Here is a 25,536-nt window from a genome sequence, read left to right as displayed (position 1 = left end):
ACTTTTGCACCCAGTGATCCCATGCTCTGAAAATCAGATTAGCTGCAGGTAGTTCTTACAATATCTACAGATCATGTAGTTATAATACCTCATTACACTGCAATAATAATAATAGAAGAAAAATAAATAGGCCACCTTTTGTAACAGATGCTACATCACTGTTGCATAGAAAATCAATGTGCGCTTTTCTCCTTATGCTTTATATATACTGCAGTTTTATGTTAAAATCAACATATTGTTCAAAGAGTAATAAAAACTTGCACAACTCTCTTGTACATGTCTGTCTCTTCACTAGGAAATCTGTAAATCAAAATTTCATTTATTTTCAATTTTCAGACACAGTAGATATATAAATATTTTGCTTACATGATTTAATGTTGCATCTTTAGCTTAAGATGATCAACCATGATGAAGCTCCTAAGGTTGTTTTCAGGAGTCCATTGAGACATTTTTTAAAGTAGGGGCTGATAATATATGGCCACTGGATCCAGCTCATGTAGTTGAAGAGCTTTGCCTCTCCTTGCAGCAGCACTGGGGCTGGGCAGCAAAGAGCTGTGCCAGGGCTGGGCAGCTTCCAGCTGCTCTCATGCTATTGCCACCGTTCCCCACCCTCCTGGCTCCAGTCCAATGGGGGTGGGTCGTGTTAGCAGTGGGGGGCCTTTCCTGCACCTGTGGCGAGACCACGCAGATGGGAGCTGCACCTGTGCTGCCACTGCCTCCTTATCCTGCTACTCCTCGGCTGCAGTGTGGACACAGCTTCCACATAAGAAGTTGTGTCAGGACCAGGCATCCATAAACTGTGTTTGCAGTGCCACTGCTTCTCCCTTGCCTGTCTTAGCTGTGGAGAGGTGCAGTTTCAAGCAGATGGGGAGCTGCCGTGGGGCTGGACAAATTTCAGCTGTGGCTACACTGCAGCCAGGGTGGATAAGGGGGAGGTAGCAACAGTATGAATGAAGTTTGTAGGTACTAGCACAGCTCCCCACTGCTAGAAGCTGCACCTGTGCCTGAGCTGGGAAGCTGGGGGTAGGGTTGGGAGGGAGCAAGCTAGGAGAAGTAGTGGTGGCATGGTACAGCTCCCAGCTGCCTGGCTTGAGCATGAGCATGGGGAAAGTCCCCCCTCCAGTAATACAATGCTAAAACCATCCGGCCTGTGCTGGAATGGAGCCGAGTCGTTCTGACCCATGGCTTGTAAATGTCACTGGCCCCTGCCTTGAAGTAAAAGCTTTAACTACAGAAAACAGGAAAATTCAGTATAAGTCACCTAATTCATGTCTGGATGACTCAAGTGAATAATTAACCCAGAGTTTATTCAGTCTAGCAGTCTTTAATTCAAGGGGGAAAAAAACATTTTTTTAAAACTGAATTTTCAGTGCTGTAAAGAATATTGACAGTGGGAATGATGTTTTCTGGCAGAACATGGAAGAGTTGGCTTTACATCATCAGTGCAACTTATTGTTTACAACTGGAAAATATCGAACCATAAAAATGCAATAAGAGGGAAAAATATTCTTTACATTGCTGAAAAATTAAAAATTGAACTGTTTATTGCCATCTATTTGGTGATCTCTCAGTCCTCTGCTTTTAATAGCAGTTAAAGAATGAGGGTCTGGCCCTCTAAATCATGTGAGTACTCTTTATGATTTATGCAATTAATAAGGATTAAGAATTAAACCCAGCAACATCTACATATAATATTAGTGACTTTACTTTTCTGGACAAAAAGTGGAAAAGCTAAATGTTTTCCCATATTGCTTTTTATTTTTCAAATATACATATATTTTATTTCAACTTGATTTTTTTGACACTGTGTTTTTGAAAGTTCAAATATTACAGTGATTCTGAAGTGTGCTTCTGAATAGGTGATGATTTTCCTTTCTGGTTCAGTGTGTTGACAGCTCTGACATTCGTAATCCGTGTAGTCTGAATCCACTTAGAGAGCCATTTGCCAAGAAGGAATGTGGGATACTGTTAAGCGAAACGTTTGAAGCTTGCCATCCAGTGGTGAGTAGTGATGACAAATAAAATGATATACAGTTATGTCTTCATGATTAAAAAGAAACTTTATTTTTCAACCTACACCAATTTATCTGCCATTCCTGTGTCATAACAGATTAGAATAAGAGAGAAAATTTAGCCCATATCTTTTCATATTCTTAAACATCAGCAGTTAGTTGGATCTTGCATAAGGCTCGCATGTGCTCATAGTCAATCTCCAATTCATCTAGACTCATTCCATTAATTAGCCATGCTTTAGGGATCAATTGTTCTATTTTTACACAGAGCACTGCAGTTGTTCCTATTAATACAGATGAATTGAAGGGAGGGCCAATTCTATCTTTCTTTCTCTTTCATCCACTGGGTACTTGTACATCAACGTACCTACTTGCTGGATTGTTTTATACAGGGAAATAGTAATATTCACCTATCTCGCACATTTTTTAGCCTATTTAAACAAATACAGCATATCCTGACAGTGTCAACACTGAAGACTTTTCTCCCAGAATAAGTTGATTCCTTCACTCAAGTAATACCTGAGAATTTAAATAAGCCATATATCTGGTTCTGGAAGTCAACAGATTCAGGCTGTGTTAGAGAATAGAAGGAGTTATTTTGAGACCAAAGTTGAACACTGAAAAACCCCAAGATATCCTGGAGTATTCAAGTCAAGGGACTACAAGTGACCAGGGGCTTAAAGACCCCCAACTTATCTTAGTTGTCAAGGTGTTAGAGGGGGGGAAGACATGGAAAGTAGGTAGGCCCCAAATAAAGATCATAACATAATTTTACTTGGGAACAAATGTTGCAATTTTCTCCCTGTAATTTGCCCACTAGATAAACAAGTAGTTGTAATCTTTATTAGCTCCTAAGTATCCTTCAAGTGTAGGCCTATATAGAGGGGAAGAATTTCTTAGGGTGATATCTTTTATTGAACCAACTATGTAGAGTCCATTGTAATAATTCAGTTAAAAAAACCACTGCTAATTGTTTATTTTTCTTTTAAAATTGATCAAATACCACCAGGCTTCATGACAATCACAGCATCATTTATATGAATTTTTTTAAACACTGAGAAATCAAGGTTTATCACTAGTTTTACCATATGCTTTATTATTTATTAAATGACTTGTACAGTTAATGGTTATTAACAAACTTGTTAGGTTTATTTATCTGTAGTTAATTTATAATTTAGTTTAATTTCTTAATCTTTAATATTTTTAACTTACAATTTAAACATGACAACCATTGTTCTATCTCTTACTTCAAGCCAACATGTAGTAGGAGATAGATGACTTTTACATAGAGGTCTTACTAAATGGATTCTTATATATAATATACTTTAATTATAATGCTTAAAACTGGACAGGTCTCTTCTGATTATGATGATGTGATGAAATAGTTTGCTTTTCATTTTATACAAATACATAAAGTAATGGGAGTATAATTGGTAGAGTGGTTAAGGTGTCTTTCTGTGTCTCTGAAGTTGTGAGATCAGTCTTTTCTTTGGACCCATGAAAGGCTACCCCCAGTTCACATTAACAGCATATGGGTACCTGGTCATTTGGACTTGGGAACTGTTCCCTTCAATGGTATTGGCTACAGACAATGGTGTGCCTTAACCACAAGTTTCCTGATGGATTGGTAGGCCTTGGTGGGCCCTTGACTTAAAATAATAGTCCTCATAAGCTTTTAAAATCTTACATGGTAAATTGTCAAGTACTTACAGATTTGCATTGAAATTACTGTTGTCAGAATCTATCTGAATTATTTTACAATAAGATTTATCTTTTCAGGTTGATGTCACCTGGTTTTATTCAAACTGCTTAACAGACACATGTGGCTGTAACCAAGGAGGTGATTGTGAATGTTTTTGTACGAGTGTATCAGCATATGCACATCAGTGCTGTCAGCATGGAGTCACAGTAGACTGGAGATCCCCCAGAGTGTGCCGTAAGTGCTACCTACCCAGCCACTGACAATCTGTATTTCGGATCTAATATTGAAAAAATAACCAAATTGGAGTCAGCTGAGCATAGCCCTTGTACATTTTACTCTTTAGGGAAGGGATCTGTTGGATGGAACTCCCAGCTCCAGCTGTTCCTGGGTATCTAGAGAAAATAGTCCACATAGCCCACTGTTTGGTCCATATGGATTTGCACTGTATGTTGAGCCACTTGTCATTTCCATCTTTGTAGGTAACACATCCACATTTTCTTCCTTTCCCATGGTGTGAATGGAAGTGTGGAGTCCCTTGTACAGGGTATGTAGAGCCCCACTCAAACTGCTGACACAAAACCACTTTCACAGAATGTGATTGTGGCATACTCCTATTCCAAATACTATGATTTTAGGTTCAACAGAATAGAGAATGTGCCCAGTAATTCATAGAGCAAATCTTGTCTCTCTGTTCCAGGAGCTTTAAAATCTTATATGCCTTAGAAAACAGTTCTTTATCTTCTTCGTTCAAGACAACGTAGAGGAAGTGAAGGATTAGAGTGTTTTAAGGAAGTACAAATCAGAACGTAAAAATAGTGCTTTACTATTAGTCACTAGCTTTACAGTAGGGCCAGGAGGCTCATACTGAAAGTATGGGCAAAAGGGGACAGGGATTTACCACACATCAGTGGCTCTGTAGTAATTTCTTGTGTGCATGCTGTTAACCTGTGGCAGGTTAAAGCTAACCCAGGGTAATTTAGCACTTTAATTGGGAAGTTAGCTGCTATAGTTTAACTTTTTTACTACAGGTTAAGTGCATGCACATGAAAAGTTACTGCGGAACTGCTGATGTGGCAAATCCCTGCTGCCTTTTATTTCATGGTAACATGTTTTCATGTTTATTTCATGAGATAAAGGCCTTATCATACAATACCTAGTTTAAATGCATAGTTTGGGACACCCCATGTCTTGTAGAGCTGATAGGGAAAGGTAGACAAATGATGAGAGGAAGAATTATTCCTGTTTTAGAGATGGAGAATGAAAGCACAGAGAAACTGAGTACCTTGCCTGAAGTGATATATTAAGAAAGCTGTGCATAACTTGTGACATTATAGATTATATGTTATAAATGATATGCTACTATTTTAATGTCATCAAGGAAGATTGCCAAGCTCAGTGTGGACCACTAGAGGTCACAAATAGACAATTTTATGTGTTTGCAATAGCTGTGTGCTAGGTAGAGTTCAGAGGTTACTGCATTTTGCTAAAATATTTTGCTAATTTGTTTGAAAATAAAAAAAGTCTGTGCACAATCTATCTGTTGGCCTTTTGTTTTGGATTGATTTTGTCTTTATCTTCATTAAGTAGGTTAAATGAAAACTTGTTTAAATTTCAGATTTGCTAAATGTCTAAATATGTTTTTTCATTTATATTTTTTAGCTTATGACTGTGAATATTTTAATAAAGGTAAGTCATCTAAGGGTTGGCAAGACATCAAGAAATGTATTGTTACTCTGTATTAACTGTTATAATTTTGAATAAAAGAAGCAGCTTTGGATTCAGATTCCTGATAAGAGAAGAAAGTTGCAATTACTTTTATATTTTAAAGTTCATGTTGCTATATTGCAAGCATGCCTTGTTTTTCCAATATTCACTTATCTTGGAATATACTTTATACTGAACCAAAGTTTGCTTCAATAATACATAATTAATTTGCAGTTTTTATAAATGTCTGGGTCAGGTATAAATGGCTTTTCATTAAGAAATAAATACCATATTTTACCTGATCATTGCCTAGGGCAATCTTATGCTTTAAAATTGATACTTGATTGTTAAATGATCTAGTCTCCCACGTGTATTTTGTTGGGTAACCTCAAGAGGGAGCTTTCTATCAACATATATGTGGTGTTTAAATAAATTTTAGTGTCTAAGTCAATTTGAGGTGAAAATTTCAATGTTCAAAATACCTTTTAAATCGCTTTACTGAACCCATGTTAAAGTCTTTTTCTTTAGGATAGGCTGTAATATTGGGCTTTGCATTGCACTCAGAATTATGCAATTTTAATTGCAGCTATTACATTGAGATTTGGAGCATTTTTCTTTAAGGCACACTGTCATGGCACGGGAACCTGTAGGAGGGCCGTGATCTCCCCAAGGCCCCCTTTCCATGCCAAGTTGGCCCAAAGGGCACCCTCGATTCTTGCCCACCATGTCTTTGGTGATAAAATATATAATAGGGAAGCTGCCTTTACATCATCTTGGACACGGTCTTGCTGTACTCTCTGACCGCGGGGGCTTTTGGACCCTTTGTGGGTCCCATTCTACAAACGGTGTTTTAGGGCACCCTAGCTTGATGGGCTATGCGTGGCTCCAACACCCCCTTTACAATGCCCCAAGCCTTGCAGATGGAACTGACGTAGTTCGATCTGGGCCTTGTTACAATTTGGCCCCCTTGTCCTCCCTGGGCTCTCTGTGGCCCTGTCTCACGCTGTGCCCTGTCTGGTGCCCGGCGTCCCCACACTGCCGTGGGTCCCCTATGAGGCCTCCTCCATCCCCCAATAGCCTCACCCAAGCCACCGGTGTTTTATACAACAATAAACAAAACACAGGCCCCTGGGCTGTAACATAAACTGAAGCTGTTCAGCTATAACCTCAGATAAACCCTACCAGGGAATGCTCTGTCCCTTAACAGTATCAGAAGCTGCTCATGAAGACAGGCCTCTCCTCTTTGCTTGCTCTGGGAGAGCTCTTTTCCCCTTGGCTGCTGGCTATGAACTGATCTCCTGGTCTCAGCCCTGGGGTTTATATGTGGGCCAGGCCCTGCCCCCTTCCGGTCAGCAGAGCTCCAGCAGGTGTGGGCTGCTAGCGCCCTCTGGTTGCCCTGGTAACCAGCAGCTGGGGCTCCTCACTCACTGCTAGGGCTCTTTCCCTAGCAGTTTCCCCTCTTTATAGGAGCAGGGCACCTAAGTGCTCTGCGACACACACCCATTGTAGTTAAGCAAATGGAGCCTGGATTTATTTTGTAGTCTGAAACTTTTGTTTAATTTGTCCCTATGTTATTGACCATAACAATATGTGAGAGAGTAACTAGTCATGATACTCAGTAAATTGTGGCTTCTCTTTTTGTCAGCACTGGGGAAGGGTCCCTACAAACTGGTCAGCTACTTGGATGAAGAAATTGCAATGGCAGCCAAACTGATTGGTGGTTATGTTTTCCCAACGAGAGCAGAAGATTTTGTTCCTGGAGATGCAATGAGCTTTATGCTGACTTCAGGATTATATAAACCCAAAGCACATGGTAAATTTGCTGTAACATGAAAAATAAGTGAGAAGCTTAACAAAAATGAAGTGTGTTTTGAAAATGCAGAACAAATTCAATTCTTGGATGTAAGTCTGTGTCTGAGCATAGAATTGGGTCATAACCGTCTTTTTTTACAGCTCTCAGCAGTTGCTAAATATTAGGGGTGTGCGAAATGGGCCATATTCAATTTGGATTTCAGTTAATTGATTTGGATCACTGTCCCCAATTCAATTTGGCCAAATCCAAATCTGAAGATTCAATGCTTATTTGGAGAATCAGCGATTTGGCCATAGACACAGCTTTAAATGTTTTTTCTACATACCTTGAGATACCAGGCATGGCCTGTGATGGTGGGGTGTATGGAGCATCCTGCAAGAGCATGGGGATCGCCCAGCTTGTTTGGCGGCAAACCTGGAAGTACTTCCAGTTCACTTCCGGATCTGCTGGGGGCCTCCCCGAGCCCTCCTGGCTCTGATTGTCTGCAGGGGGACCCTAGGTATCCCCCCAGACCCAGGAGACACCAGTTGCAGAGCCAGGGAGGGTGCAGGGGGGCCCCCCAGTACGCTCCCCAGCAGACTTGGAAGTGCTTCTGGTCCACTTCTGGGTCTGCTGCCAAGCGCACTGGGGAGCACCCCATGCTCCTGTGGGACGCTCTATTGCAACATTCATGAGCCACCTGGTACCTTGAGGTATGGAGAAAAAAACACTTAAAGCTATGTCTATAGCTGAATTGCTGAATCTTTCCGAGTCCCTCTGAATCGATTCGGAGAGTTCTGATTCAATATGGAGAGATTAAAGGGTCCTCTGATTTGATTTGGATTCAGAGATTCAGCTGTAGAATTGGGTTGACTCTGTGCTGAATCAGATTAGGAACCGAAGCTTCACACAGCCCTAGTAGAAACATCTTTGTTTAACCATCCTGACAAATTTTTGTCTAACCAGCTGTTTACAACTTCCAATGGCAAAGATTTTATAACTTCCACAGTTCATGGTTTCAAGTGCTTAAACGTCCTTCTAACTTAGTTCTTAATAGCTAATCAGCATTTATCTTGTTTTAGTTTGAGTTTCTTGTCCCATTCCCTTTGAACTCAGAGAAAAATTGATCACCTTACTTTTTATAACAGCAAAAGTATTTGAAGGCTGCTAACAAATCCTGTGGATTTTCTCTTTTCTAGACTAGGTAACACCAGTTGTTCCAGTTTTTCCTCATGCCATGTTTAACTCTAATCATTTTTCCAGTTTGTCCACCTTTTTCTTAGTGTGGTGTTCAAAATTTGACTCCGTACTCCAAATAAGTTTTGATCCATGCTGAACAGAGTGAAAAACTCCCCTCTTTCCAGAACTGCTATTTGCAGTCTTTGTAGTGATATCACATTGTTGACTTTTATATAAATTTGTGATGGACTATCACTCTAGGTCTTTTTCTCCAGTATTGTAGCTTGCATGATGATTCTTCATTATATAGTTCTGTGTTAAAGTCTTTTCTAATTGTACCACTTTGTCCTTATGGCACTTCATTTGTCATGTTTAATTCAGACAAATGATGGAACCCCTATGTGATAATTTCTCCCAGTTTTACATTAAGCCATTGATGACAACTGTTTGAGCTGGATTATCCAATCAGTTGTACCTGCCTTATAAGAGTTTCAAATAGACCATATTTCCTTAGCTAACTTATAAGAACGTGAACGTTATAAGTACTTTCTGCACATTAACTCACCATAAATTTCTGACCTTGTGCATTAGATAGATCCCTAGAGAGCCTGAAGACAGAGTTTCTGCATGTGTTGCCTACAATGAAGCAGTGCTCCCTAACGACTGTCTGTGGAATGAAAATATGGGCCATGTAAATGGACTGAGAAAATGGCAGGACTGTAACTACTGATTCTCTCAGAAGCACAAAATGACCCCAAACCACATAGGAAACCAAAATTTTCCCCTTTTGTCTACATTGGCCCTGGCCTTGTCCAGCCATGGTAACAATGTAGAGGCTTAGTCCTTTCAAAACTCCTCTCTGAAGCAGTTATGTCTCTTAGGTACCTCCCTATTTTATCTTCTGCCAGTCTTCAGACTAACGCAGGTAAACATCTCTATACAGGCAACCCCCGCTTAGCGCTCTCAGTTGGTTCCCGAAAAACTGAGCATTAAGTGGAACTGTGCTAAGTGAAACCCATTTCCCCATAAGAATTAATATAAGTAGAGATGAATTAGTTACTGCCTGCCCCGCCACTGCCTCTCCCCATTTCCCCACCCACCTGCCACCACTCCAGCCCCACGTACCAGCTTGGGCCTGTGCTCCTGCTGCCCCACTCTAGGTCCCTGCTGGTCCTGGCCCTGGGCACTGGCATGGGTCCCACACTTGTGCCTGGCCTGACCTTGCTGCTTCTCAGTACAGCTGCCTCTCCTCACCCCCCCTTGCCAGCCTGCTGGTCTCTCCGGCCCCACTTGCCAGCCCGGGCACTGACACTACTGCTGCCCCGCTTTGGGCACCGGCCTCTGCCACTGGGCACCAGTGCAGACCCCACGCTCCTGATGCCCCTCTTTGGGTGCCAGCCCTGGTGCTGGGCACCAGCACAGGCCCTGCGCTACTTGCCTCTGTTGCCGCTGCTTCTCCCCACCTCCTTACCTGCTCCAGCCCAGGCATCGGTGCTCCTGCCACCCTGCTCTGGTGGCAGGCTTCCACTGGCCGCACACACCAGCGCAGGCCCCATGCTTCTGCCCCCCACCCTGGGTGTGGGCCTCTGCCGGCCCTGGCCCTGGGCACCAGCTTGGGTCCCATGGTCCTCCCCTGTTTTGCAGCTGCTTGTCTCCCCCCCTCTGCCCCCTCAAGTCTCCCTGCTCTGTCAACATGTGCCAGCCTGGGCCCACACTTCTGCTGTCCCACCCTCGGCCCTCATGCCTGCCCGCCCACTCACTCATCTTCCACTCATTGCTGCTGATCCCACTTCTCCCTGCCTGCAGAAACTCCAGTTCCACTGAGTGCTATAGTGAAACAGAAACCACGTTAAGCTGGGGTTGCCTGTACTCATGATTTGGGAAGAGAGGTTCCTCGCAAATAGAACTTCCACAATTCAGAAAATCATTTAACAGCCTGTAATTTAGTCACCTGGCACTGGATGAATTGATAATATCTGTAAAATACTTATGTACAGCATCATCATGCTTATAGAGTACATTTCTCATTATTATAGCTCTATAAACTGTGGCTTCTCCTTAGTTTATATTTAGTATTTCAAAGCAGATATTATATTGTATCCCAGAAAAATAAATATATTTTGTTAGCTTCAAAGAAGAGATGAAAGAAGTTAAGGAGATTTTAGTAATAAAGATAGTGGTATAGACAGAAGAGGTGTCACATTATACATTATAAGCCTACCTGCTCCAGCTAGTAAGGGGAAGATGCACTGTTGCACTCTATTCTATTGTTCAAATAAATGTTGTCATGCTTGGAAAATAAGTTGATCTTCCAGAAATTTGGTACAGAGCATGATAGAACATCTGTTTAATGGAGATTATTTGTTCTCTATGCAGTATTTTAAAAGAAATAATATCCTGTCCTGAGGGGAGAGTTGATTTTACAGTAGTTTTATGGTTACTTTAAAGAGAATACCACAGTTTACAGGAAAATAAAATGAAGTAATACTGTGAGCAACAGATGCCTGTAACATGCTCTAGTTCTTCTGCCCATATACTGAATGGTACCTTATTCAGCAAATGGTACCAAAGTAATTTGCTTTAAGTCAGTGGGACTGCTTTAGGGGTAAGGTATTGGCCTGGGTAAGGTTGCCAGAACAGAGCCCTTACTGGAACAAAGACATTTTCCAAATCTGTTGTTAATATTATTTGTTCTGGGGCTTGGCTAGAAAACTGAATTCTTGGAAGCTCCAAAGCATGACCCTGCAAGTGGAATGCAAAATGCACTTCAGTATCTTATTTTTATAAAAGTGATTGAGCTTTTGAGCTCTAACTTCCAAATGAGCAAGTGTAACTTCCTAAACTTAGGTAGATGTTATTTTCAATTTTGGATTTAAATTATGCCTAACAAAGGTACTGAAGAGATATTATATTTATTAGCTAGACTTCTTCACCTTCATATTGACAAGTACACTAGAAGGGTAGCTAGAAATGTGGGCACCCAGGGCTGCAGTGTCAAGCATTGAAGACTGGGCAGGGTGGAAACAGTAATGAGTACCTTACCTTCTGGTGCAGGTGGCATTTCAACTTCTGTGGTGCATCCTACCTAAACCTGGGCTGTTTCTGCAACAGCGGTAGCTGGACAGGCTCCCCAGGGGCTGCTCTGCTATAGCCCCTCTAAGTCGACTCCTAGAGCTAATGCCTAGCTCAACATCCCAGTTATGCTCCTGAAGTACCCTATCCTACATAGAATAACTTTCTGTCCAAAGGGCAGTTTTGGAGATGGAGGAATCCAGTGTGAATGAGGCTTTTTCAGTATTTGTGTTTATAAAAATGCACGATTAAAATATTTTCTAAACTGGCATATCTTCATTCCTATTGGGTAGTAGTGACTTGAGTGATGTTACATCAGAGATGAATCTGTGCCACCATACCTAGTCTAGCAAATAATATTATGATATGTATTTTTCAGATCCCAACTTAGTTTCATTTGAAACAGCTGACAGACCAAATTATTTTCTTCATTTGGCTCCTAATGATACCCTGATTCTTTCCAAATGGGAACAAAGTGAAGAGTTCCACAATAGATCCACATTTGCTATCCACAAGGACACTTGGCTCCCAGGTTACAGTGCCTTCGAGTCATTTGCAAAACCAGGATTCTTCATCCACATTTCAGCTTCTTCAGTTAAACTTTTCAAGTACCATCATTCAGAAGAATTCAGACTCTCTACCCTTTTTAAACTTGTTGGTAGGTACTTAAGTATATTATGAACTATAATTTTATTCTTGGACTATGTTTGAAAGAGTGTTTTTCAACCAATTCTGACCTAATTTTCATCAATCAGAGGAAATGATTTAGCTTGTTCATTCCAGTTTAAATTGATAATGCAGTAAAAGCCACATTATCTGGCACCTTACAAACTGGCATGCTCTATTAACCAGCATGCTGGCTTGTAAAGTAAAAGTGAAACTGGGAGTGCCCATCGTGGCATAGCAGCCTGCACGGGGGTCCCCCCTCCCTGTCCCCTGGCACACTGGGAGGGGTGGAGGGGTGGCAGAACACCGGATGCGGCTGGAGAGGTGGCGGCCCGAACATTTCCCATGGGTGCCAGATAACAAAGCTTTTGCTGTAGTAGAATATACATTGATATAGCGGAGAACTGACAATCTGATGCATCTTTCTTGCTGCTACAAATTAGAAATAATTTAAATTTATTTAATGGAATTATATTAGTATAAAACTGGTGTAAGAAAGAGGGTCTGACATGTCTTTTGACATCATAAACAATGGGAGGAAAAATAAGTTGAGATTTAAAGAAGGATGTTGAAAGATAATGACAGCAATTGGAAAGCTTATTTTACCTTTGAATAGCTTTAGCATAAATTTAACATTTTGTAACATACTATACAAATTATTTCAGAGAGAGTCATAATTGTTATGGAGAGACTGATATACAGAGCAGGGTGCAATAAATCTCAAATAGACATGTAGCAAAGTGAAGATGCACTAATGTGAGGGTGATATGGAGAAAAAGCAAGATTTTTTTTTTCCTTTCTATTTCCTTTTAGCCCTAGGAATTTTCTTATTTCAGTTTTTCATAAAGATTCCTGAATAGATTTTGTGGATGACAGGACTCAAACATTATAGTATGAGTGGTAAAATAATCCGAATCAGTGCATACAAGAGTATAAAGAAAACAAAAGTATTCCGAAACCTTTTTCTGCAGAAAACTTTGACCATCTTCAAAAAAACATAAAAAGCAAAAGTTGTTTGGCTTTTTTTTTTAAATGAGAATCTAACATTTTGAGGAAAACAGATTACACTATTTTTATTTGTTGATAACTCTATTTTCAGTCGGAAGATTTCTGACGAACCCTGAAAGTCTGGGTATAATATGGAAGGGGGATCAGTGTCTCTCTCGTTTGTATAAGTTATGGAACAGGAAAGAATTTATTCCATTTTGGTTTTGCTTCTCTGTTGAACGTATGGTGAACCATTTCTACTGGTTATCCTCAAGGACTCCCTTGAGGGAACTATTTGGAATCATCTGTGAGCTTTTCGTATGCAAACCTTTGTCCCATCACACACCTATACAACTTATTCAGACTCCGAGTAATAACCTGTAAAGGTGCCTATGACTGGAGAAGGTTCATATGCATAAAAGCTCTGCTTTAGTGGTTAAAGGTCTTTGAATCCAGAGCTTTGGTCCAGGCCATTACTACTACTATAATTACGACTACTTAACTTTAGCTTTAGATGTTGCTCTGCCCCAAAGAGGCTCAGGGTAGCTTACAATAAAAAAAAAAAAAAAGAATGTGCATACAATGATTTTACTCCCATGGAATTTAGAAATAAAGGAAGCAGCACATAAAGCTGAAAGAGAATTTCTCTGACTCTTTACCACCCTTCCATTCCCCAAAGATTATTTTAACTAATAAATGATACATTCTCCTCAGAAGTTATGTATTGGTCACTTAAACTTTAAATTTTAGATGGAAATAAAATCAAAGACAAAAGTGATACTGTAGCCAAACATTTTAAGCTTAATGTTCCTTATTTTTGGAGGTGTTGAACCACCTAAAATTCCACTGTAGCCATTAGGAGTTATGCAGCAAGGGAAGTTTAGGTTAGATATTAGGAAAAATGTTCTCACTAGGAGGGTAGGAAAGCACTGAAACAGGTTACCCAGAGAGGTGGTGGACTCTCCATCCTTGCAGGTTTTTAAGACCTGACTAGAAAAAAGCCTTAGCTGAGAAGATCTAATTGGGGATGGTGCTGCTTTGAGGTGGGGGTTGGACTAGATGATCTCCTGAAGTTTCTTCCAACGCTAATTTTCTATGATAATTAGTTTTCATGATAATCAGGCCCAATTTTCGTTTTTCACTTATTTGTACTCTGCAAGCTAGACTGTAGGTTTGTATGACATGGCAGTAGCCCCTTACCAGTTAATAGATTGTTGGTGTGTTGGGCCAACTGCTCCTGAGGTTTTGTGGTCTAGTGCACAAGCTGTTGTGAAGAGTGTCTGCCCTGTGAATTGTGTAGAGCTGCTTGGAGAAATAAAAAGTTTGTGCACATGAATATACTGTCCACCCCAAATAGTCATATAAATATCCCATAAGCCCCATGGAGCTAATGCGTGTGAGAGAAGAGTTGAATATGTTACCAGCATAACAGATTTACAGGGAGAAACTCTAGTTCTTTCCCTTTGTGATTTGCCATACAGAATGGAAAATCCTTTCCACAGTGGGGCATGTCTCTCAGTCCCTGAATAGAACATTCCATTTCAAAGGGATCAAGCCAGGTTACTGAATGTGGTTCACATAACTAGGGTGACCATATTTCTTGAGTCTCAAAACAGGAAAACTTAGAAGTGTTGATGGGAAGGTTACATAAGTGTTTCCTTTTCAAAGGTTGTCAGGCATCCTGGAGCACTGTTCTCTTGCCCCACTTTCTGGTACTTTTATCTGTCTCTGAACTTCAGTCTCAGCTGAGCATAGTGGAAGATGAAAAGGAGTGTGAAAGTGAGCTGAACAGTTTGATAGTTATCCAGGAAGCGCAAAACCCTTCTAGGCCCTTCTTGTCCAGAAGAAGTTTGAATCTGCACTTCTCTTACTTTTCAGCACAGTGCTCAGTCTGCAATATCACAGGTCAGGCTTTATCCAGCATTTCTTTTGAAGCTGGATTTTAGGTAGCCAAGAGAGGGAGATATGTAAAGGAAAGAAGAATAAAGCAAGCATTCATTCTAGTGAATGTGTGGCTCAAGTAGATGTTGGTTGCACTGGAAGAGTAGGTCCTGGGCTCTTGTAGTGGGACAGCAGCTCCCCTCTGTCAAAGAAAAATCTTTGATCTCAGATGCCGATGGCAAAAGGTCAAAGGCTAATGCAACGTACTTTGCAATTACAGTTCGGTATCATTACAAACCCTCCCCCATAGCTTAAATGTAAAACACATGCACAGTCGAGCTGGCATGAAACCTGAGCAGACAAAGATAAGCAATCCTTTAACTATTCATTTATTCATGCCTGGCGTGCGGTGATAGGCCACCGTGCAGACTATAACTTTGGAAAGATTTCTGCCTTCGGTGGAGAGCTCCGTACACGCCCAAGAGGTTAAGTCAGCGATTTGGCCAGTCGCTGACCTCTTCCCACCGCTGTTAAAAGTTTTCAGGTGTATTTGTTCTGCCGGCTTGTCCGTTCTTCTTGTAAAGAGCTCTTGGAGGTCTAAAGACCAAAGTGATCTGTATACTTTGCTTAAAATCTGCATCAAGCAGTTTTGTAACCTGGATAGAAAAGCCTTTGATGCTGTGCTAAATAAATCAACCTCTCTTCCTACACTGGGACCACAAGTTCTTTTCCTGTGCCTCGACCACAACTTCTCTTTCTACGCTGCAACTATCTGTGGCATAAGTAAAATAAACTTTCTGTGTAACCAATACACTTTAAATCTCCTGACTCCGACTCGCCGCTACTACCCACCTGTCCAACCACCTATCCCACCCACCCCCGGCCGGTCGTGCTGACCAAGGCTTGCAAGTCAGGGGTACGCCAGTCATCGGGGCACGACACCCTCCTGCTCTTTATGCATTTTATTCAGTGGAACCAATGCAAAAGCAGTGTGGCTCAGCTTTAAGTGGGGGAATGAAGAAGTGATGCAACAATGTGTAAACTGTGGTGTCATTTTTCTGACTGCTGTCATGGGCTGGGAAGGCCAAAAGATGCAGGTTCAAACTTCCTCTATGTGAGGTAGAAGTCTAGAAGCTGGGTCTTCCACTTTCTGGGGGAATGTCCTAACCACTCTGCTATTGGAGTTAAAGCATGGGAGTCCCCTCTGCCTCATTTTTGCCAGGACAGAATTATGGGACTTATGTTCAAGTACCTTTCTGGCCAGAGAACAGCCTACTGTGCAGGGTCAGTAACTTTGTGGGCATTTAAGGATCCAGACTACACATGGAGTAGGTTCGCAAACTGCATATATGTTAAAAAATGGCAGTTTTCAAGCTGCCATTTGGATATGGAAGGCAAAACAGGATTCTACCCATACTGTACTTGGTAATGCTGTGAAACTATTTTAATCTCTGTTCTGCAGGCACAGATAAAACTAGGATATAGTGCTGAATGACTGATACCAAAGAGGAAAGTAGGGTAGATATGCACTTTTATAGACTAATTAAGATATATATAGAGCACAAGCTTTTGTGAACCCAAGTTCATGTCATCAGATGCTGTGACCAAAGATATTAGGAGCAGATTTTGAGAATTAAAGGGTGTCCAAAGGCAAAAAATTTCTATGTGATCTTATGGGATGAGAAGATGAGTATGAGTGGGTGTGTCTACATGTGCATTAGGTCTGGGAGCAGTTTACTTGTAAGTAAACTACTATGAGTAAACACTTCTGGGAAGGTGACTACATGTGCAAGGAAGCAGGAGCAGATTTGCTGCTAATGGCAGCAAACGGCTCCTACTTCTTGGGGCCCTGCAATGGGCCCCTACAGCCACTGGGAGGTGCTCTAAACTCCCCTTGGATGCTAGCTCAGTGGCTGGCAGGGAACACTGGGCTAGGAGACAGCTGTCTCCTGGCCAGTGCTGAGACATTGCTCCCTGCCCTGGGGGATGGGGGATGCCTGCTGCTAGGGTTGGGACAATGTCCCCCTTCTCCAGTAGTAGGGAGCTCCTGGCCCCAGCTCCCCGATCAGGGGCAGGGGACTTGGAAGGAGCTTCAGGGGCGGGGCAGGTCCCAGCCTTCTGGTCTGATCTGCCAGTGGGGCAGTGGGCAAGGAGCCCCCAGCTGGGTGGGGATTCCCCGCCTAGCCAGGTGCTCACTCTTAGCTGCCCCACAGGTGAATCATGGCATGGGGCTGGGATTTGTCCCTCCCCTGCAGCTCTTTCCAAGCCCCATGCCTTGATTGCCTGATTGGCCAGGACAGTTCCCTGCTCTGCAATCTCAGGGCAAGGGCTGGAGACTCTGTTCCCTGCCTAGCTCTGTAATCATGTGGGACCAGCGCTGGGAGATCCTTATAAAGATAAGAAGATATGGATTTCCCAGTACTGGCATAAGGATCTCCCAGTCCTCTGCTGCCGGGCAGGGGGATATAGTCCCCACCCAGATTCTGGTGGCAGAACCTGCCCTGGTAGCAGGCAGCTCCTGGGGGCAGGAAGCAATCTCTCTCCCCCTGCTCTAAGGCTGACTGGGAGCAGAGTTGCTTCTGGTCAGGGGGTCTACATGAGTGTTACTGCACAGTAACTGATCACAAGTAAATTGGCTACTTTCATTTGCAGGTAGCAAAATTACTTGTGATCACAGCAGTTTACTGTGCAATAAGCCTGTGCACGTGTAGAAGTGCACACTTTCTGCACAGTAAACTGCTCTACTGTATAGTAAAGTGTCTCGTGTGGATGCACCCAGTGAGCTGTTAGTGGGAGAAGAAAAGTAGTAAGAAGAGGAGATGGAGGAGAGGATAACAGAGCTAGAGGAGAAAGAAGAAGTGATTGGAGACTTGGGAGCAGGAGGAATGGACCACAATACATCATAAGAAAGAGAATGAGAGAACAAAGATTACATGTTATTCAAAATTATGTTGAGTGGAAAACAAGCTGGAAAAGACAAGAAATTATGAAAAAGTAGGAAAAAAAGAAAGATTAAAGGAAAAGCCAAATGCAAGGGATGCAACATAAACTAGGTACATTTGTATATATTAGAAAAGTAGATGCAAAGTGATAAAATAAATACTCTGGTTGATATTTAAAAAAATGTGCTGCAACAGAAATTAATTTAAGAACAAAATCGGGAGACAAGCAGGAAAACCGTTCCAGGGATTTCATAGATTTCATAGACATTAGGGCTAGAAGGGACCTCAGAAGATCATCAAGTCCAGCCCCGTGCCCAAAGGGCAGGAAGTCAGCTGGGGTCATAGGATCCCAGCAAAATAAGCATCCAATTTGCTCTTGAAGGTGTTCAATGTAGGTGCTTGAACCACCTCCGACGGCAGGCTGTTCCAGACCTTGGTGGCTCGGACAGTAAAGAAATTCTTCCTTATGTCCAGCCTGAAACGGTCTTGCAGGAGTTTATAACCATTCCACCTCATCATCCCTCGGGGCGGTCTGGTGAACAAACGTTCCCCCAGATCCTGGTGGTCACCCCTGATAAACTTATAGGTGGCCATCAGATCACCCCTGAGCCTGCGCTTTTCCAGGCTAAAGAGCCCCATGGCTCTCAGCCTGTCATCATAAGATCTGTTTTCCTGACCTCTGATCATGCGCGTGGCTCTCCTCTGGACTCTCTCAAGCTTCTCCACATCCTTTTTGAATTGTGGAGCCCAAAATTGGACACAGTACTCAGCTGTGGCCTCACCAAGGCCGAGTACAAGGAGAGAATGACGTCCCGGGATTTGCTTGAGAAGCATCTATGGATGCAAGCCAGTGTTTTGCTCGTTTTACTAGCTGCAGAATCACATTGCAGGCTCATGTTCATCTTGTGGTCAGTGATGACCCCCAAGTCTCTTCCATAGTGCTAGCCAGCGTAGCACTGCCGAGCCTATAAGGATGCTGCAGGTTTTTCTTCCCAAGGTGGAGAACCTTGCATTTTTTAGTGTTAAACAACATCAGGTTCTCATCCGAGTATTTGCTGAGCCTATCTAGGTCAGTCTAGATCACCCGCCTGTCTTCTGGCGTGGATGCTTTGCCCCAAAGTTTGGTGTCATTGGTGAACTTGGCCAGTTCACTCCTGACTCCAATGTCCACATCATTAATGAAGATGTTGAACAATATGGGTCCCAGGACAGAGCCTTGGGGGACCCCACTGGTCACAGGATCTCCTGTTTGTGGTGAATATAATACTTTTTCAAGGTCTTGCTGCCCTCCTTTTACCCCACGATACATAGCCATGTAGACACATGCTTATTCTGTGATTAGAATCCTTATTTCTGTTTTATTTGTGGCAGTGCATTAGTAGTTTCCTGAATAGGACTTAATTTCTAAATGTTTAGTCATAGTCATAAGTCCTGAAATATCTTGAGCAGGCATGAAATGTAATTCCTTTTCTGCTCCCTAGTGTATGGTGCTATTGCCACATCCTTCTGCTCTTTTCACTGGCTCCTCACTAAGGACCAGGAGTGTGGGATCAAGACTATGGAAATTACTCCAACAAGAACTGATAACAAATCAACCAAAAAACACCCTACAAATTAATCAAATTATTTCTTCTATGGTGTTGGAAGCAAAAGATTGCTATGGTTGCTAATTGTTTTTATCTATTGTTGTTATTTATTGGGAACAACTTGGGTGCTGTAATGAAGGGGAATTTAAGCCACAGAGCAAAGCTGTTTTGCTTCTTATAGATAAAACAAAGCACTATGTTGTTCATAAATATATCTGTTCAGCAGTAACTTATAATGAATACCAGTATGTTTAAGCTACATATTCTTTATGACCTCAAAAATGACTTCTCCTTGCTCAGTTCAATGGGTTGTGCGTGTGACACATGCTACTCGAAAGTCACTGTAAAATGTATATTTTTACATAGTCTTTTTTGCATTACCATTATAAATGGTTCAGTATCTCATTTACTGCTGCAATATATATGTTTACAGATAACCCTGTAGTGAAAATCCAGATAGGCTTCCATTCTGTATTCTGTAACTGAAATAGCTTTCACAAGCAAAAAAAAAAAAAAAGAGAAAATGAAATATTGTAACAAATGAGGCATCACCTGACCAAGTTGTACTATTATAAATCCCTGGTGTTAAGCACAGACGTATCTGAAACAAGCATTGACTTACATGACAGAAGAGGCCAACTGTATGCCTTGTGGAGCTCTGTGTTATCAAAACATTGAATTAAAGTGTTAATGGTGGCATTGTGAATCTGCTGATGTTTTGCTGTATGTTATAATGACAGCCTGATGCAGCTGTTGACTGGCACACTCCAACTCCACAGAAAATGACAGATTTTGTCATTGCCAAATGCTTGTTGCCTTTTGATAAATGCCTTTAATCATAAAGCTGTTGAGGTTTTGAATGGCAGAATATGTGGAGCTAATGCTATTACCAGGATGTTCATACATTTCAAGCAAAGGCCTTTTTTCAGGCAGAGCAAATATGTCTCCTTGGTCTTTTATCTTTGAGGGGGGAATGAAGAACATTAAGAAGTGTTATAATTCTCAGTGGTCATGCGTTAACACAGAATGGTATGTCTTTTCAAGTGTCAGGTCTTTGCCCTCCAGTCATTATGCCAAAAAATCCTATCTATGCCAATGGAAAACTAAAACAATTTACCTCAGCAAGTGGGATCAGATCAAATGATCAAGAGGCATTTCATTAATCACCACATCCGAGGACTTAGGTTTCAGAGTTTTATAAGCAGAGAAACACAGGGCTTGAATCTTTCTCCAGTGTACTTTCACAAGGGCCAGTCTGCTGATGTAGGGTAATTACATGGTCTAAAAATACAGCAGCATTTGTTTAAGTTAATGGAAAAATTACACCAGCTCCAGAGTGCACAGGCAAAGGCAGATTGAGTTTCCTGCTGACTATTGTAAATGCTTTGCATATTAGATCAGAAACTCTCCAACTAAGAACAGCTATTCCTGAGGAACCAGAAGATAAATACTGGGAGTTGAATAATAGGCCCTCTAAATCCCCCTGGCCAGAAAGTTCTTCATCAGTCGTCTTCATCCTCTATGACGCACATTGAAAAGGAAGAATTCTAAATGACATGATCAACACAGCAACAGTTATACATGTTTGTCCAAAGTCAGTTGAAGGGTCACTTTTTCTAGTTTCATAGCAATAAATACTATCATACTGAAGTATATTGACTATAAATTACACAGACGTGAATGGCTAATACTGCAGTGGATTTTCTATGAATGACCATGTCAGTTTTTAAAGACAGTTGCTTTCACCATGCTTGCATTTGTTTCCTGGTTCCAATCCCACAAACACTGGAGGTGGAAACTAAATTAGAATATCTGATATATAATAATTCAATAAACAGATTTTAAGTGATCACTCACAAAAATGTTCATCAGTAGTGGTTACATAGTCATTCAGTCAAGAGACAAGAAGGATATACTGAGACTTACATGACCAGTCATGGTCAAACACATGGATTTAACATCAAATAATAACAATCAGTCCACTGAGTGTATATATATTTTAAATAGGCCTGTGCCAAGCAGATTCGGATTTGGCCGATTCTGGGACAATGATTCAATTTGGTGATTTGAATCACTGTCCTGAAATAATTCAACTACCGCTGAAGCAGTTGAATCTCCGAATCAAACAGGCACCATCCCCTGACTGCTCTCCCAGTCCCAATCAATGGCTGCCCTGCTGGGTCCCAGCGTCCAGGCTCCTTTAAAAAAAAAAAAAAAAAAAAAAAAAAAAAACCAACAAACCCCCCCCCGCACTCACCAGCTACTGCCAGGTGGTAGAGCGATCCCCACTGCCCCATGCTGCATGAGGGGCTCTGCCGTGAGGCCTCATAGGCCCCAATGGCCACTGCAGCAGTCAGTTGAGTACTTTTAAGAGCAGGATGCTGGGGCTGGGTAGGGCAGCCATTGATGGGGCTGATAGAGCAGGTGGAGGTTGGCAGGCAGGGGATGGGGCCTGGTGGGGGTCCCCCCATGATCCCCTCCTTTAGCCCCTCTCTTCATCCCCTACCTACCAGTATGAAGTCTGGGTCCAGTTCTCTGCGGCGGCGAGTGAGGACTACCCAAATCTCTATGAATCTCTCCAAATCTTTTTCAGATGTATTTGGAGAATTTCGAATTAATTTGGACCTTTTTATTGGTCTCCTGATTTGATTTGAATTTGGAGGTTTGGCTGCCAAATTGGGCCAAATCTCCTCCGAGTTGAATCAACACCCGGTGCTTTGCACAGCTCTAATTTTAAATATTTGGATAATAAGGAAATATGAAGACATGATGATTTTTGTGAATTTATCTCTGATTTTCTTCAATTTTTACATTTAATAAAATATTGCAGTTATTTAAGTATCATAACTTATTATGAAGGTAAACACATAAAAATATCTCTGTGAGTTTAGTGGGATTATCTTCCATTCACCATCCATGTGAATGGTATGTGGTATGGAGAATTTGAGTATTGTGCTCAAGATCCCATATAAAGCCTTTTGTAGAGTTTAGAAGAACATTCAGTTCTTTTAACTCAATTCTTTGCTTGAGCTGTAAGACCTTATTTCAAGAATTAAGAACAATAGCAACAATAATCCAAAAAACAGTTTTACTATACACTGATGTACACATCATGTAACAAAGTTTGTGTGTGTGTGCATGTGTTAGACAAGAATCAGATCTTTCTTAATTAAATATGCTTTTATTTTATTTTTATTTTACAGAAATACATATAGCAAGATAAACGGCTATAAAAATAAAAATGATATTAATTATTGTGAGGTAGAATTACCTTTTTTAATAATGGGATCTTTCATGATTAATCAGACAGCAGGTTTTTCAACTGACTGTCTCACCTTTAATTTGTCATAGTTTGTTTTAGTCTGCATAGTGCATAATTTAAAATATCTTGGTTTTTTAAAGTGCTACCATGTTTAGAGTGGACTCTTGCTTAATCAGTCCAAGTGATCACTATTCTGAGCCTGTAGAATGCTGAATTACTGCTATGTAAATCGGTGAGAACTGCAGGTGCTCAGCATCAAGATCTCTTTACAGTAGCAACATAATTTCCTGCTATTTATATTACAAACAGGAGCCCTTGACCTTGTATACTTGTATGAATAAGCAATGAGGATGTTGAGTAGTTACGACTGAAACGGAGTATTAATTCAACATCATCATTGTCATCATCATCATCATTATCTGTGAGGCAACTAATATAAAACTTCCTGAGAGTTTGATAAATATGTTTGGGTTTTGATGATATTTTGTCTGGGTATTATCCAGTTCATTTTATCTGTTACATTTGCCTACATATTTCAGTGTAGAAACTTAAAGCAGATGAGCAGAGGTTGGTATTTGTGTGCAAGTGGGTAGATAGAATTTCATGCTTCTAGCCACATGTCTGAGGGAATCTTAGGTCTTTAAGTAGTATTTTACTGCAATTTCTTAAAAACAGAACTGGTCAGAAATGGATTTGAAAATGAAAATGAGGGAAAATGAGGTTTTGTTAAACAATTGTCCCAGGTAAGAATGAAAAGATAAAATTTTAATTTTTTCCTTTAAATGTTTTTTTTAAAAGTCATTTTGGATCAAGTGAAATGTTTCACTTTGGTTTTTACCCCTTTTGTATTTTTTTAATTCGTGTGTGTGTGTGTGTGTACATGTTTGTCTGTGTGTGTGTCTATACACATGCGCGCGCGCACACACACACACACACACACAACAGAATTCCATCAAAATCAATGCAATTTTCCTTTTTTTTCCTATGAAATATTATTTTTGACTGGAATCTTTTAGTGACAATTTCCTAATTGCCTCCAGTTTATCTAAGTTGTTAGTCTTGATTTACACTGTCAGGTTTCTGAGAAGAAACTGCAAATTGACAGTAATAAATTTTATTTTAGCAAAGTGAAAATCCAAAGCAAATGAAGGAAATAAAAGACTTACAAACAATGTGAAATAAGGTTAGAGTGTGATTGTTAACACATAGAGAACAAGAGGTGTAAGTGTAAATGAATCCTGGATTAATAGGAATCAGTAAATAGGTCAGTTCTACGAAGTTCAAATACTTTATTATTAAAATAGATAACTGTACGTGCTGATAGTAAGGCTTGCTGGGTGCTTTCCCACTAACTCCAGTTTTTCTCCATCATTCTTGCCTTCCTGTCCAGTTCTTTCAGGTGCTGTGTGGACTTTTGTATGCCTTTCTACTTGTTGTTGTATTTTATAGACTTTTTGCCGGTACGTGCCCCATGTGTCTCCAAGTCAATGTAGAGCCAAACAATGACATGCTGTAGTTGCATATATGTGCATTTGCCTCAGCTGAGGTACCATTTGAGAAGCCAGAGGGTAGATTATATTTATTTATAAAAAAAACCCAAACAAACCCACAAAGTAGTAAATTCCTGTTCAAGTTTGCTTGTATTTTATCCTCTCCAGCAAAATAATTGTAGGAGACTAGGAGATCAAGCATAGAAGGGCAAACAAACAAAGTACTGACTGCCCCTTGGAGTATGTAAGCCCTCAAGACCAACTTTTTCTGTACATATAATTTATATTATAAATTTAGATGTGTAAAACTGAGATTTGGATTCAGGTTTATTTTTTACTTTTCAGTTGGATCTGTTTCTTCCTGACTGGTCAGGAGATAAGTACACCAACATACTAATTCTCTCAATACCCCAGTGAGAAAAATAAGTGAAGTATATTATATTGTTCCTCTTTCCAATGAAAAAAGACACAGAAAACATGGTGCACATTTTTAAGTGGCCACTGTGTGTGTGCGCGTGCACGCATTTTACTGTCCGAGTAATCTGTGCTGAATACCCAACATCTGTGTTTTTTTGTTTGTTTTTTTGTTTTGTTTTGTTTTTTTAATAAGTCATAGGTAGCCTGTACTCTGATTGACGCTAACAGGAATGTCATTTTTTCAGTATGAAATTAGAGTAGGCTCTATTTATCATAAGCTGAATAACCAAAATAATTGAACATTGGAAAAGCCTGCCTGTAATCATCTAACCACCCTGTCTCATGGGGACACAAACGGAGGTCCTGGGGACCCCTCTCATGGTGGGACCCGAGGCTGGGGTGAGCTCCCAGAAAAAGAAAACCAAAAGCCCTAAGGAGGGGGTTACTTACCTTTGACAGGAAAAGCCACACCATGCTGAGAGGAGCTGCTGGCATGGTTCATCAGCTGCTTTTATTTGCGGCTGGGAGTGGCGCTGGCAGATGACATCATCAAAAACCAACACAGTGGATTTAAAAGCTGGTGGCGGGGAAACGATGGGGGCAGCAGCTAAGCCTGGGACTGGAGGCAAAGCTGCTCCCTGGGCTACTGGGTTGCAGAGGCAACAGATCAGCAGGGGACCGGATGGGGACTCACCAGATGGGTCCCAGTTCCCCTGAAGGATAAACGCCCAGCTTGGCAGGGCAGCTGGGCCAAGGAAGACGGTGTCGAGGGATCCTGATGATCACAGATGCCGGAGCTCTGAGTGGGGCAGGCTGAAGCCCAGACCCCTGCTGTTCCTTTTCT

General features: G+C 41.2%; 1 protein-coding gene across 1 annotated transcript in view; it reads left to right on the top strand.

Annotated features, from left to right (window-relative positions):
- The window catches only part of OTOG (otogelin), a 198,821-nt gene that overhangs the window by 114,598 nt on the left and 58,687 nt on the right, over positions 1-25,536 (top strand). Inside the window, exons 28-32 of the mRNA XM_019551013.1 lie at positions 1,885-2,001; positions 3,792-3,948; positions 5,374-5,400; positions 7,064-7,231; positions 11,841-12,119. Of these exons, the coding sequence (XP_019406558.1) occupies positions 1,885-2,001; positions 3,792-3,948; positions 5,374-5,400; positions 7,064-7,231; positions 11,841-12,119 (748 nt within the window). The remainder of the gene's footprint in view (positions 1-1,884; positions 2,002-3,791; positions 3,949-5,373; positions 5,401-7,063; positions 7,232-11,840; positions 12,120-25,536) is intronic.

This window comes from Crocodylus porosus, unplaced genomic scaffold (genome assembly GCF_001723895.1).
Source record: "Crocodylus porosus isolate Cpor-Errol unplaced genomic scaffold, CroPor_comp1, whole genome shotgun sequence".
Taxonomy (NCBI): domain Eukaryota; kingdom Metazoa; phylum Chordata; order Crocodylia; family Crocodylidae; genus Crocodylus; species Crocodylus porosus.
Note: the sequence above shows the minus strand (reverse complement) of the source record. Positions and strands in the feature narration are given on the sequence as shown.